Genomic DNA, 15,621 nt, shown 5'->3' with positions numbered 1-15,621 from the left:
TCAACTGCTCCTCATAAGACTTGTGCTCCAGGCCCCTCACTGGCTTTGTCACCCTCCTCTGCACTCTCTCTAGTACCTCAATGTCCTTCTTATGATGAGGGGCCCAAAACTGAATACAGTATTCAAGGTACAGCCTCACCAGTGCTGAGTACAGTGGCGCAATCACTTCTCTAGTCCTGCTGGCCACGGTATTCCTGATACAAGCCAGGATGCTGCTGGTCCTTTTTGCCACCTGGGCACACTGCTGGCTCATATTCAGCCAGGTGTTAATCAACACCCCCAGACCCCTTTCTGCCATGCAGCTTTCCAGCTACTCTTCCCCAAGCCCGTAGAGCTGCCTGGGGTTGTTGTGACCCAAGTGCAAGACCTGGCACTTGGCCTTGTTAAATGTCATACAATTGGCCTCAGCCCAACAATCCAGCTGGTCCAGATCCCTCTCTATGGCCTTCCTACCCTCCAGCAGATCAACACTCCCACCCAATTTGGTGTCGTCTGCTAAGTTACTGAGGGTGCACTCAGTCCCCTCATCCAGATCATTGATAAAGAGATTAAACAGAACTGGCCCCAATACTGAGCCTTGGGGAACACCACTTGTGACCTGTTGCCAACTGGATTTGGCTCCATTCACCACAACTCTTTGGTCCTGGCCCTCCAGCCAGTTCTTTATCCATTGCAGAGTACACCCATCCAGGCCATGAGCTGCCAGTTTCTCCAGGAGAATGCTGTGGTATATGGTGTCAAAGGCCTTACTGAAGTCTAAGTACATAACATCCACAGACTTTCTCTCATCTGCTAGATGGGTCACCATCAGGAGATCAGGTTGGTCAAACAGGACCTGCCTTTCATAAACCCGTGTTGACTGGGTCTGATCACATGGTTCTTATAAGTGCTGTGTGATGTTACTCAAGATCATCTGCTCCATGTCCTTCCCAGGTACCAAAGTTAGACTGACAGGTCTGTAGTTCCCTGGATCCTCCTTCCGGCCCTTCTTGTAGATGGGTGTCATGTTAGCCAACTTCCAGTCAACTGGGACCTCCCCAGTTAGCCAAGATTGCTGATAGATAATGAAAAGTGGCTTAGCGATCACCTCTGCCAGCTCCCTCAGCACCCTTGGGTGTATCCCATTTGGCTCCATAGACTTTGTGGGTGTCCAAGTGGTGTAGCAGGTTGCTAACCATTTCCCCTTGGATTATTTGGGCTTCATTCTCCTCCCCATCCCTGTCTTCAGGCTCAGGGGGATGGGTACCTGGAGCACAACCATATAAAGACTGAGGCGAAAAAGGCATTTAGTACCTCAGCCTTTCCCTCATCTTTTGTAACTATGTTTCCCTCTGCATCCATCAGATTCTCCTTAGCCCTCCTCTTGTTGCTAATATATTTATAGAAACATTTCTTTTTACTTTTCACAGTGGTGTCCAGGCTCAGCTCTAGTTGGGCTTTGGCCCTTCTTATTTTCTCCCTGCATAACCTCACAGAATTCTTATGTGGTCCCATCCTATTGACACCCATCCTTGAGATATTTATAAGCATAAATAAGATCCCCTCTCAATCTTCTCTTCTCCAGGCTGAACAGACCCAGCTCTCTCAGTCTGCCCTCATAAGAAAGATGCTCCAGACCCCTAATCAAATTTGTAGCTCTCTGCTAGACATTCTCCAGTCATTCCTTGTCTTTCTTAAACTGGGGAGCCCAGAACTGGACACAGTACTCCAGATGCAGTCTCACCAGGGCAGAATAGAGAGGGAGTATAACCTCCCTCAACCTGCTGGCCACACTCTTCCTAATGCACCCCAGGATATCATTTGCCTTCTTGGCCCCAAAGGCACATTGCTGGTTGTAAAAATCCAGGTCTCTTTCACTCACTTTCCTCATGTGCATTATCTTCTGGGGAGTGACTCCATTTATTATTTAATGCATTCTTCAATAATAGCTAGAACTGTTAAGGGATGTTAGGAGCAGCTGCCTCCTCCAGCAGTTCCAGCCCAGGACTTCCTCCTGCCCAGTCACTGGGACCAATAGTTAGTCCAGCTTGAAGTTTGCTAGCGAATACACCCCCCCATGTACACTCAGTTTGGGGAAGCCTGACACCAGACACATGGCTATGGCTTATTTATATATTTCAAAATAATAATTATGTGATGCAAAACTAGCAGTAGAAAATTTCCTAACATTTCTGTGGAGTCACATTAATGAAAACTATAGTTTTGCCTCTAAAACTAAACACATTTTTACATGATGCTGTCCACCTGAACTATTATTGACAAATAGGGAATACAGTTACTAGATGTCTTCTAATTTATTAATTTATTGTAATCTTCAATTGTCTTTAATTTCTTATTGTGATTTTATGTTAAGAGTCAACTGGTACCTGCCAGGAATCACTTGAATTTAGCAAATGGGGGGTATATCTTTTTGTCTTTAGTTCATCCTTTTGCATTTATCAGTCCATCATACATGCTTTATGAAAAACATTATCTTTGTAAACCGACAATACCTCTATGGCAATAATATTCAGATGCAGAATGTAATTTGAAAAGAAACCATGTGTGACATTTTGTTTCACCATTTCATACTCTGGTCTCTGGTCTTTTTCAAATACACCAATGTGGGTTTCTAAGAGTCTGTATTTTGTCCCTGTGATTAAATAGGAATTTTGTGGTGGTGGGGGTATTTTCATGTAGAATGATTGTTAATCTCTTTATGTGCTTGTTATGACTGGCTGTAACACTTTTTTTCTCTTGTTCTCTTTTTGTTCACTTATTTCTTATGTTTGATACCATTCTATTCTAGAACATTGTTTGTTAAATTTTTTTCTGACTCTTTCATAACCAGAACTCTTATCCTTCCTTTAGTGTTCATGAATATTTCACTCTTGTATTAGTTTTGTCATTTCATGTACAACTTGGATTTAGTCAATGTAGTCCTTTTACCTTTTACACTTCCAGAACAATTAGTTGCCACATATATAACATCACATCACTTATGTTGGACATTTCACTTTTTCTTTCAGGTGCCTCCATGCTTAACACAGAACAAATCTTGGGAATTTGTTTCCTATTGTATTCTGTCTTTATGACTTGGAATGTGTTATTTAAAACCAAATTCACTACTGTTCATTATTTATCTTCTTTCACTTGTAATATTTTTCTATAATATGCTTTCCCATAGCCCTATAAATATGCACTGCTCTTGGTGTTGCCATGTCCACTTCTTGTAGTAAATCAACCTTGACTTGGTTACTAGTTCTATGGAGTTCATTCCTGCCTGGAGACAGGTTTCATATAAGGAAAATGGGATCCTCCTCAAATTAAGTGCAGGGGGAGGCAGTGAGTATGTTTTTTTTGTTTTGTTTCAGTTTTTTTAAGAACCTTAATTAACATTTTATAGTCTTCCTCTGGGTTATTTTAGTAGTTATTCTGGATGTGTTGCACAGAAAAACACAGAGAACTTCACCCTTGCTATCCTCCTAAATAAATTTGGAAATGCTCTAGTCAAGTGGTTCTATTTTCATCCAAGATTCTGTTTTCTTCTTAAATCATGCAGCATAGGCATGCTAAGAGTCTGGTCTTTGTTTTTTGGCATCAATCATTTAACAAGGATCTAGAGTTGTCAGAAAACAAAACTTTGGTCCCAAAGCAGATGTCTTTATCTGCAGACTCCAGACTGTTTCAACAGGGAGATGCACATAGTTTCTTCTCTTTGGAATAAGTCTCACACTGAAATAGGCAATATGAATTTTACTGCTGCATTCATCAGGAAAAGAATGAGGATCCCATTTTGTTTCTTTTGTGAGCTGATGATTTGCCTGTATTTCGCTCACTCAGGTGAACATGCCTACAAATGTTCTTCCTGCACATTTTCAACCATGACAATCAGCCAGCTGAAAGAGCATTCCTTGACAGTGCATGGGAAAGAACTGACACTACCAAGTCCCCGTGTTGTCAGCCTCTCTGCCTCACTTGGCTACCACACCTCCAAGAAACACACTTCTGCTGAAGAGGTGGAGGACTCTAATGGTAAGAGGTGCTTCAAAAGCAATAATCTAATTGTCTAAAATGCTACTTAATACATTTATTAAAAAAAAAATAAATAAGGCAGCAGTTAAGAAAAATCCAAAGTTGCATGAAAAGCAAGAATAATAGTGGTGTTCTAGTACTTGACCTGCAGCAGAATCTCATCAGTTTATTCTTTTCCAACTTATACTGCCAATGGTTGGCCTTTGGAATAAGTCAAGCTGACCTTACTTTTCAGCAAAGATTTACAACATAGGAAATTTTCAGTGGCAGAGCTCCCATTAAAAATCAGTGCGAAAGCAAGCATCTAATTCCATTTGCATTTCTGAAAAATACCCCTTTATCTTGTTAGCAGAGCAATTTAGTGAAGCCACTAAAGATTAAGTGTAAAAAGTAGAGGGAATAGCTAGGCAACTTTCTATTTTGTTTTTTATGGAAATGGGTGTGTACACAGATCCTGATATTTGAAATACAGTCAGATTGCTTTTATTTTTTCCTTGTATTTAGGCTACAGAGTTTTATTGCTTGTGCAACAAATGAAGAGAATACAGGATTGAAACCTGACATAAAAAAATGGTCATCCAGTTACATGCATGGCAGCAGACTCAGCATGCAATGTTCTTACTTTAAATGGATGACAGGGAATACAGATACTGTAAATGCCAGGAGAGGGGGAACATACTGCACTCCACATGGATTATCTGTGTTGTGAGAAAAAGCAACAGTGGACAAAGCAGACTGTAGGAAAGAATGCCATACTGGCCTGGAGTTGCTGTTGCAAAGGAAGCAAATGGCAGAACATCCATGGCTTAGAAAGGGAGCATTGTGCTCAGCATATAAGTAACTATATTTGGGGCAAATTAGCTGAAGAACTATAAGAAAATGTATTGGGATTACATGAAAAGGCTTTGGTAGAGGGGTGCTGAAGGGGTGGCTTCTGTGAGAAGAGACCAGGGGCTTTGTGCCAGATAGACCCAGTTCCAGATGACCCCAAAACGGACCCAAAGCTGAGACCATCAGCAACACTGGTGATGCCTCTGTGATGATAATGTATTTAAGAAAGGGTAAAAAAATGTACAGCAGTTGTGAGAGAGAGAAGTGTGAAAAATATGAGAGAAACAACCCTGCAGACACCAAGTCAGTAAAGGAGGGGAAGGAGGTGCTTCAGGTGCCCGAGCAGAGATCCCCATACAGGCCATGGTGAAAACCATGGTGAAGCAGGTTGTCCCCCTGCAGTCCTTGGAGGTCCAAGGTGGAGCAGCAGGTGGATATGCCCTAAAGGAAGCAAAGTAAAGTGCATCTATACCAATGCATGCAGCATGGGCAACAAACAGGAGGAGCTGGAAGCCATTCTGCAGCTGGAAAACTATGATGTAGTTGCACTCAAGGAAATATGGTGGGATGACTCACAATGGGAGTGCTGCAATGGAAGGCTATAAATACTTTAGGAGGGATGGGAAAGGAAGGACAGGAGGTGGGGTAGCCCTGTATGTTAGGGAGTGGTTTGACGGTCTAGAGCTTAAGGATTGTTGAGTATCTATGGATAAGAATCAGGGGGAAGGCCAACAAGGCAGATATCCTGGTGCGAGTCTGTTACAGAGCACCCAACCAGGATGAAGAGGCAGATGAAATATTCTATAAGCAGCTGGGAGAATTATCATGATTTTTAGCCCTTGTTCTCATGAGGAACTTAAATTTACCAGATGTCTGCTGGAAATAAAATACAGCAGAGAGGAAACAGACTAGGAGGTTCCTGGAGTGTGTGGAAGATATAACTTCCTGACACAGCTGTTGAGTGAGCCAACTAGGGAAGGTGCCCTGCTGAATCTGTTGTTTGTGAACACAGAAGGACTTGTGGGTGATGTGATGACTGGAGACCATCTTGGGCACAGCAATCACAAAATGATATAGATTTCTATTCTTGGAGAAGTAAGGAGAGCTGTCAGCAGAACTGCTACCTTGGACTTCCAGAGGACAGACTTTGGCCTGTTGAGGGGCCTGGTTGCCAAACTCGCTTAGGAGGCAGTCCTAAAGGGCAAAGGAGTCCAGGAAGGCTGGACATTCTTCAAGAAGGAAAACGTAGAGGCACAGGAGCAGGCTGTCTCCATCTGCCAAAAGATGAGCCAGTGGGGAAGAGGATTGTCTGAACAGAGAGTTTTGGCTGCAATTCAGGAAAAAAGAGAGACTATGAGCTTAGGAAGAAGGGGCAGGCATCTCAGGAGGACTACAAGGATGGTGTGAGGTTATGTAGGGAGAAATTTAGAAGGGTAAAAGCCCAACTAGAACTTAGCCTGGCTACTGCCATAAAAGACAATAAAAATGTTTCTTTAACTACATTAACAACAAAAGGAGGGCTAAGGAAAATCTCCATCCTTTATTGGATGGGGGGGTGTCGTGGTTGAGACGGACAAACGACATAGACCAAGTTCTTCCAGGATGAAAGTAGTAGATGCCATTTATTTCCACAAGTGCATTTTTATACAATTTTACCAATTCATGTGTCTCTTCACTATTGGTTACAAGTTACAGCAGTAACATCTCATTGGCTAATTTTGCTATCATCAATGTTACTCTTACTCCCTTCTCTCTCACGGGTACATCCTTAACATCACCAGATACTCCTTTACTCCCATCTTTCTCACGGGTAGGCCTTCATATCTTCAAGGCTAATTTCTGTTCCCATGCCCTCTGTCAGGGAATCCACGGACCAACCGTAGTCCCACAATTCCCCCTTTCTGTATTTGTGTTAAACAAATTGCCTTCATTGTCCACTGCAGGGCCCTTTGCAGCAGAGAAATCATGCATGGCCACATTAGTAACACAACCACAGCAATTATCAAGACAATCGGTCCCGTTTTCACTACTGATAACAACAACCCTGAAAGGCCGCAACCACTAAACAATTTATTTAACAAATCCCATCAAAATCTTCATACTCATGTCCCTGAGCTAATAACAAAAAATCTATTGAGGCTCTATTCTGCAGTGTAGCATGTCTTACAGAATCTACATCTAACAAAAGTCCACTTAAAGCCTTAGAAGTTCTGTTAGCTTGCTTAACTAGCCAGCAGCCTAATTTTTCTAAAATATTTAAAGCTTTTAGCTGTGCCAACACCAGATACAAGAGATCCTAAAACCCTTAACCTTGATCCCCAGACATCTACATTATCATCACATTTTGATTCATATACATGCAAAAAATGTTTTTCTCGTCTTGCTCTTCTGTGATCTATTATCATAGATACATTGGGCGTTAAGAGAGTTAATTGTCCCAAAGTACACATTCCTCCAACAGCATTAGAAGGAATTCCTGGCCAGGCTCTGTCTCCACACATCAAGAATACACCATACAGGAGGTTTTGGGGTCACTCTCCCACATTATCAATGACACCCCCTGGATTCTTCTACGAGGCATTACACCATCGAGTTTCATTTCTATAGTCACCAAGGGTAGCATTAACATTTTGCAGTTTTATCCATTCATGTTCTTGTATATTGTTCTGACACTTTTCACAAACCAGCTGGATACAAGCGTCCATGGGCATAGATGCCAGCAATTCCAGTTCCTGTGGTTCAGTATTTGCTTCCAGGAGGCAATTAATCCAAAGTGCCATGTTGGTATTATTACAGTTTGTTGCAATGCCTTTGCACCAACCACTATTTTGAAACAGTTGTGTGATGCTGCTGTAGTCATCAAGGGGGATGCCAACCAAGCATGTGTAGAACGGGTTTTCCGGAGATGCCATAGCTAGGCATATGGAGTCCTGGTCAGTCATGTTGGCTAAAGTAATTCACATGTTAGTCTTTGTCTGTGCAGGCACCCAAAATGCAGCAGCTGCAGCTGTCATTGTCAGGAATACAACACAGGTTTTACATTTCATGCCTGCAACCATTGCGGCCCTTGATCTGTGAAGACACAAGCATAGCCTCTCCCCCAGGTTATCAATTGATGTGGCCTTTTCCATTGATCATTAACTAGTGATTTGACCATAACTAATGTAGGTTCTTTCTGATTTAGCATGGTTTTGGGTCATACTTGCAAAGTGTTTCATCACAGGGCAAATTTGGGCTGTAGCACTTAGATATAAGTGATTCATCAATCACATAGAATGCTTTTGACAATTGTTTTTGTGGTGTTTTCCCTATTTCTCCCCTCTTTTTGTTTAAAAAAAAAAATAAAATAAAAACCAACCAAAAAAACAGTTCAGAGTCAGATATGTGCGTTGGACCTTGACTACGTACTCAGAATCACAAATCAAATTTAGAGGTTCCTCCCATGACCTCAAAAACTAGCATGGTGAATTTACTAAGAAGTCTCTCACAACAAGTTACCACAGAATAATAACAAATTTTTTATTTAATTTTCCAGTTTCATTAGAACTATGGATCCAATAGCAATTCTTTTGGTACCATATATATATATATATATGCAAATTAAAATACTGAGCTCAGATATGAAAACCAAACACCAAGTTCAAATGTGCAGACGGATCACAGTTACACTTATTCAAGACAATATCTTGATTTCTGCATTGCACCTTTGAACTGCTTACTGCTCAGCCAGGTAGAGGTACCGTTGGGTCTCCCTGACAAAACAGGTCAGTGCGCGCTGGAGCCCAACCAGCATCTGCCCCCCTGCCACTGCAGCGAGCTGGACTGGGCAAGGTTTTTATTAGTGTCTCATCTGGTGCGCTATAACAGTTATCCCAAAATCAGGATTCTTTACATGGTGTGCATACAAAAGAGCCAAATCCAGCACATCGAAATGAGACACAGTCTATCATAGAGTTGCGCAAGTCTGGATATTGGAATAAAGCTAGCATGCTAGAAAGAAAAATAACAGCTACTACACACAAAAATTTTACCATCACATTCATGCAGTAAAGAACTAAATTACTCATGGCCTTCTGTATTATCACAAAACGCACATTTTGGGTCAACGGATTCTCATGATTAAACAGTTTGTGAACTCATCGTACCATGTAACAAAGACCTACCAAAACTGTAACATACTTAAACAGATACCTACAAAGAAAACAGGTTAATAAGGAAAGCATCTTGCAGACTTCACCAAGTTTACTGTGACCTGTGTGTTATCAGTTAACTCTCTCTCAGCTTGTTGACGTTCAAACCGTTCCGCCTGTAAAACTGTCTGAAATGCTTTAATGATCTCTTGTAGAGATTTATTTTGTCCTACTCTTCTCGCCTTAAAAACAACATTAATTGCAAAAAGGTGTTATACTTCAAGATTCTACTCTCCAGACACTTTTCCCAATTATTTAACTTACACAGCAGCCAACACTAATTTCAGTGTTTAACAAGATGGGTAATAGTGTAGGAGGACACCCACTCGGCATTTTTCCTCGCCCCGCCCCGGACTGCTGAACTATCGGGCGTGCCAAAAGCACTGCAGGGGATGGAGTAGGGAGGGTATCTAAGACACGAACCAGGTAAATTTCACAGCAACTTTCAGGTTTCTTATCAGGCTGCAATGCTACAAAAACTCCAGCAGCAGCAGACCATTCAGCCTTAAAATCTTTTATAAGCTTCCATGTAGTTACTAATGATTTAGCTTCTTTATAATCTCCATTGCTGACCTTATCCCATAATTTCTGCCCTTTATCGTCCCAAAGTTCACGTTTAAAAGCCTTCTTGGTTTCTCCCCGGTAGCCATTAGTTCTACACCAAACTAACAGTCTACGTATGTTACTTTCTTCCTATTTAAGTCCTCTCACAGAGAGAATATGCAGGAGGAGCTTAACTACGGCTTGTTCTTCAGAAAATACGTTTTGCTCCATAACTGCACTGTTCCCTCCTTCTGCCCCCAGCCGCTCACCTTTTCCAGTGATCCCTTGACGAATTTATCCCTGGGGCATCCGTATACCTCTGTCTGGTCTTCAGTCCAGCTGAACTGTCTCCGGCTGGGCCGCTCCAGGCTTTTCCCCGATCGTAGTGAGACGCCATTCAGAGTATCACATCGGGGTCACCATTTGTTGGAACAATAAAGGACTCAGCATTCCGATTCAATGTGAATCACGCAAAGCCATTTATTACAGAAACAAGCCTCCTTATATATACAACTATTCTCTGATCATGCGTCCACGCTCCAAGCATGCATTCACTGATTGGATATCATCTATGTTCATGAGCTGTCCACGCGCTGGAGTCTCACTGATGAAAGTCTACCGATCCATGTCATGTTGAGGCCCTGTTATCGTAGAAATGCTTCTCTCCCACAGCAGGTCCTGTTCTCAGCATCTGAGTTGTCCTTGAAATTCCTGGCTGGTTCAGTAACAAATCTCCATCTAACAGAAATCCCTCCACAGGTGTCAATCTCTTCTCCCAAGTAACAAGTGATAGGACAAGACGAAATGGCCTCATGTTGCATCAGGGGAGGTTTAGACTGCATATTAGGAAAAATTTCTTCAGTGAAAGGATTGTCAAGCATTGGAACAGTCTGCCCAGGGAAGTGGTGGAGTCACCATCTCTGGAGGTGTTTAAATGACATGGTTTAGTGGTGGACTTGGTAGTGTTAGGTTAACAGTTGTACTCGATAATCTTTAAGGTCTTTTCCCACCTAAATGTTTCTATGATTATATATTCTAAATCAGAAATGCCATAACATAGAATTTGGGACCAATAGTCTGGGGCATAACCACAGTGCCTAATACTTCAGTGGCACTCCGAAACCTCCATATGCAGTCAGGACTTCTTGTTCCAAAGGGCTATAATTATTTTCTACCCCTTTGTAACTCTGGCTTCAGAATTTCAATGGCCACCCTCCTATCCCAAGGGACTTATTGCCAAAAACTCCCCATGATGCTATTTTTTCCTGCACTGGTATATAACAAATGTTTTACATCACTACCTTTCCAGATCTCCTGGTTTCAACTGGGATAGAGTTAATTTTCTTCCTAGTAGCTGGTATAATATTGTATTTTGGATTTAGGATGATAATAAGGTTGATAACACACTGATATTTTAGTTGTTGCTAAGCAGTGTTTATACCAAGTCACGGACTTTTCAGCTTCTCATACTGCCTAACCAGCAAGGAGGCTGACAGTGCACAAGAAGCTGGGAGGGGACACAGCCAGGACAGTTGACCCAAACTGACCAAAGGGATATTCCATACCACATGATATTGTGCTGAATATAATACTGGGGACAAGTTAGCTGGGGGGGGGCACTGCTCAGGAACTGGCTGAACATCGGTCGGTGGGTGGTGAGTAATTGCATTGTGCATCACTTGTTTTGTATATTTTATTATTATTATTAACATTATTATTAATATTAATTTTTCATTTTTGTTCTATTAATATTAAACTCTCTTTAGCTCAGCCCACAACATTTACTTTTTCTTTAATTATTATTCTCTCTGCCATCCCACTGCGAGGGGAGGAGAGTGAGCAAACAGCTGTGTGGTGTTTAGCTGCCTGCCAGGTTAAACCACACCACCAGATAAGTCCCAATGCCTTCTCATAGCCTGTTCCCTGGTTCATCTGCTCAAAAGCTTGCTGCTGTTCCTCTGCCTGTTCAAATTGACTCTTTCCAGGTTACTTGATATAAAGATTTGGTCAACTGGCTATAACCAGGGATGTGCATACATCAGAACTTCAGGTTTTTTGCATGGTGAGGGCAGCATGTGCTAGGGCATAATACTGTTCAGATACCCGGATAGTCCAATAGATTCAGTTAGCTCTAGGCAATCCAAGAGACTCCTGGCATGCATTGAGGATAACTTCTTAAGCCAGGTAATAGATAGCCCTAGCAGACGGGATGTGACACTGAACCTGATAGTCACCAATGCAAGTGAGCTGATCAGTGACGTCAAGATTGGAGGCAGCCTGGGCTGAAGACATAATGCACTCATGGAGTTCACAGTCCTGAGGGATGTGGCACAGGTGAAGAGTAAAGTCAGGACCCTGAATTTTATGAAAGTTAACTTCCAGCACTTCAAGAAGTTAGTCATTAGGACCCCCTGGGAAACTGCCCTCAGGGACAAGGAAGCAGAACAGAGCTGGCAGATCTTTAAGGATGCTTTCCATAGAGTGCAAGAGCTCTTGATCCCCAGGTGTAAGAAATCAGGTAAGGAAGGCAAGAGGCTGGCATGGCTGAGTTGAGACTTGCTAATCAAACTAAAGGGCAAGAAGGAAATGCACAGGAAGTGGAAGTAAGGACAGTTATCCTGGGAAGAGAATAGGAACACTGCCCAGTTGTGTAGAGATGGGATCAGGAAGGCCAAGGCGCAGCTGGAGCTGAACTTGGCGAGGGACGCAAAGAATAACAAGAAGGACTTCTACAGGTATGTCAACCACAAAAGGAAGGACAAAGAAAGCATACCCCCTGTGATGAGAAAAGCTGACAAAATTGTAACAATGGACGAGGAGAAGGCTGAGGTAATCCACAACTTCTTTGCCTCATTCTTCACTGGCAAGCTCTCTTCCCACACCTCTCGAGTGGATGAACTGCAAAACGGGGACTGGGGGAGCAAAGTCTCTCCCACTGTAAGAGAAGATCTGTTTTGAGACAACCTGAGGAATGTGAACATACTTAAATCTATGGGACCTGATGAGATGCATCCCAGAGTCCTGAGGGAATTGGCTGATGTAGTTGCCAAGCCACTCTCCATGGTATTTGAGAAGTCCTGGCAGTCAAGGGAAGTCCCTGGTGATGGGAAAAAAGGAAACATTACACCTATTTTTAAAAAGGTAGAAAGGAAGAGCCTGAGAACTACTGACCTCTCAGCCTCACCTCTGTGCCAGGGAAGATCATGGAAAAGATACTCCTAGAAGCTATGCTAAGGCACATGGAGGATAGAGAGGTGATTCGGGATAGCCAACATGGCTTCACCAATGGCAAGTCCTGCCCGACCAACCTAGTGGCCTTCTATGATGAAGTAACTACATCAGTCGACAAAGGAAGGGCTACAGATGTCATCTACCTGGACTTCTGTAAAGCTTTTGACACAGTCCCCCACAACATCCTTCCCTCTAAATTGGAAAGATATGAATTTAGTGGATGAGGAACTGGTTGGATGGTTGCATCCAGAGGGTAGTGGTCAATGTCTCAATGTCTGGATGAACCCCGGTAAAGAGTGGTGTCCCTCAAGGATCTGTATTGGGACCAGTACTGTTTAACATCTTCATCAATGACATAGTGGTATTGAGTGTACCCTCAGCATGTTTGCAGATGACGCCAAGCTGAGTGGGGCAGTTGACACACCTTACAGACGGAATGCTATCCAGAGGGACCTGGACAAGCTTGGGAAGAGGGCCCATGCGAACCTCATGAGGTTCAACAAGGCCAAGTGCAAGGTCTTGCACCTGAGTAGGGGCAACCCCCAGTATCAATACAGGCTGAGGGATGAAAGGATTGAGAGCAGCCCTGCAAACAAAGACTTGGGGGTACTGGTGGACATGAGCTGGCAATGTGCACTTGCAGCCAGAAGGCCAGTCATATCTAGGGCTGCATCAAAAGGAGTGTAGGCAGCAGGTCAAGGGAGGTGATTCTGCCCTTCTACTCTGCTTTGTTGAAGCCCCACCTAGAATACTGCATCTAGCTCTGGAGCCCTTAGTACAGGAAAGACATGGACCTGTTGGAGCAGGTCCAGAGGAGGGCCACAGAAATGATCAGATGGATGGAACACCTTTCCTGTGAGGACAGGCTGAGAGAGTTGAGGTTGTTCAGCCTGGAGAAGAGAAGGCTCCGGGGAGATCTTATTGCATCCTTTCAGTACTTAAAAGGGCCCTATAAGAATGATTGGGACAGATTTTTTAGTGGTGCCTGTTGTAATAGGACAAGGGGTAATGGTTTTAAAGTAAAGGATGGGAGATTCAGGCTAGACACGAGGAAGAAATTTTTTACAGTGTGGATGGTAAAACACTGGAACGAGTTGCCCAGAGAGGTGTTAGATGTCCCATCCCTGGAAATGTTCAAGGCCAGGCTGGACAGGTGTCTGAGCAACCTGATCTACTTGAAGAAGTAGGGCGATTGGACTAGATGACTTTTAAAGGTCTCTTCCAACCCAAACAATTCTATGATTCTATGATTTGCTGCCAGGCCAGTGGTGAGGCCCCTATAATGCAGTAAATTCAGTTCAGCTACCCAAACAGTTTGTGTCCTGGAGGTCAGAGGAGGAGGAGCCAATGATTTAACTGAACTCTGACTTTTGTCTTGCCCTTGCAATTCCTTGACTCACAGTGCTAGATATCTAATGAGGTTTTTTTGTCCCACTCAGTTGTAGTTCCCCCTTTTCCTTCAGGACCATCCTTAAGTCCTAGTGTATAGGGCATGAGCATGGAGAATTCCCATATCTTCCTGATGTTTTTTCCGAGGTCATCCAGACCACTGGACTTCAGGCATTTCCAACAATGCTCTTCCTAATATAGTACATATAGGTCACTTGTTGATCAACAGGGCATCCCACCAATCTGTCAAGTGATACCAGAAGGACATTAGTAACTCTGTCTAACCATAAGAGCTATTGAACCATGGTGTCAGTGGCCACAGCATTATTAGGCTCCCTCCCCACTTGCTTGTGAACACATCTCATCAACTCAAGTAATTGCAGTCAATTACCTTCTTCTTCCCAGTCCCTTCATGGGGATATCTTATTTTTGGGATCAGCAAAATCAGACCATTTCTCAACATATCTCTCCATCAGCTGATCCCCAAGTCCACCCACATTACATAGGGCCGTGTTTACAAGTGGCATAGGACCCAAACAACCAAGAGTTTTACTCTGCTGAGACATCACCTCTGTTTTCCCAGCACCTCTATAGCCATTGCAAGGCAGTTTCCTGAGGGTGTTTGCTGTAGTTTTCCCACACAGCCTTAATCTTGCTCTGAGTAAAGGACCTGTTGAGTGATCATGTTCTGGGGAACAATGCCCCTGTTTGCATAGGTCTACTCAGTTACAGTAACTGGGGGCTGACTTCTGTTGTTAATTCATCATTAAAATTCCAAGTATCATCATCCCAGGTTTCAGGATCCCAGTCCAGTAAATGGCAGTCACACCAGACATTTTGTGCTCACTGGCCATTCCTGTATTGGCTCAGTCCATAGTCTTTAATCTGGATAATTAATGCCACTAGTTACTAAAGTCTGAATAAGGCTCTCTGTTTTGCACTGAGTATTTATGACTGCTTCCTTTAGCAAACCATTGCTTTGGGAGAGAATGTTAGCTTGATTTGCAACCTCTGCTGCAAATATTTTTTGACCTCTGCTTGAAGCCTATCTACAACGTGCTGGCATACCTTCACGGAAAGCAGCACATTTCTCTCCTAGTGTTTTATATGTATCCTCTTCTCTCTGCAAGGCCCACCTAACTTTCTTGGAGTCTGTACTGGGAGGTGGTCCAGCTTCCAGGCAACTAGAACATGGGCTTGAAGCATGCACCATCCCAGTACCATTTTCTTGGATCCCTTTGGACCCTTTTTTTCCAAACTATTCAGTGTTCACACTCACCCTCAAACACATAATGGGCCCACCACTCACACCGCGGTACACCACCACAAATTCCCAATAGCAGAATCAGGGCTCCTTATGGAGACTCAAAATTATTCCAGTTATTCCAGATCCAGCCCATGACAGTTCCTAGTGTTTCCCACA

The 15,621-nt window shown here is 43.1% G+C and overlaps 1 protein-coding gene across 1 annotated transcript in view; it reads left to right on the top strand.

The window, feature by feature from the left end:
- The window catches only part of LOC308051442 (zinc finger protein 462-like), a gene marked incomplete at both ends in the record, with an annotated part of 69,290 nt that overhangs the window by 28,830 nt on the left and 24,839 nt on the right, over positions 1-15,621 (top strand). Inside the window, one exon of the mRNA XM_080361874.1 lies at positions 3,823-4,014. Coding sequence (XP_080218000.1) covers positions 3,823-4,014 — 192 coding nt within the window. The remainder of the gene's footprint in view (positions 1-3,822; positions 4,015-15,621) is intronic.

This window comes from Nesoenas mayeri, assembly GCF_963082525.1.
Source record: "Nesoenas mayeri genome assembly, chromosome: W".
Taxonomy (NCBI): Eukaryota; Metazoa; Chordata; class Aves; order Columbiformes; family Columbidae; genus Nesoenas; species Nesoenas mayeri.
Note: the sequence above shows the minus strand (reverse complement) of the source record. Positions and strands in the feature narration are given on the sequence as shown.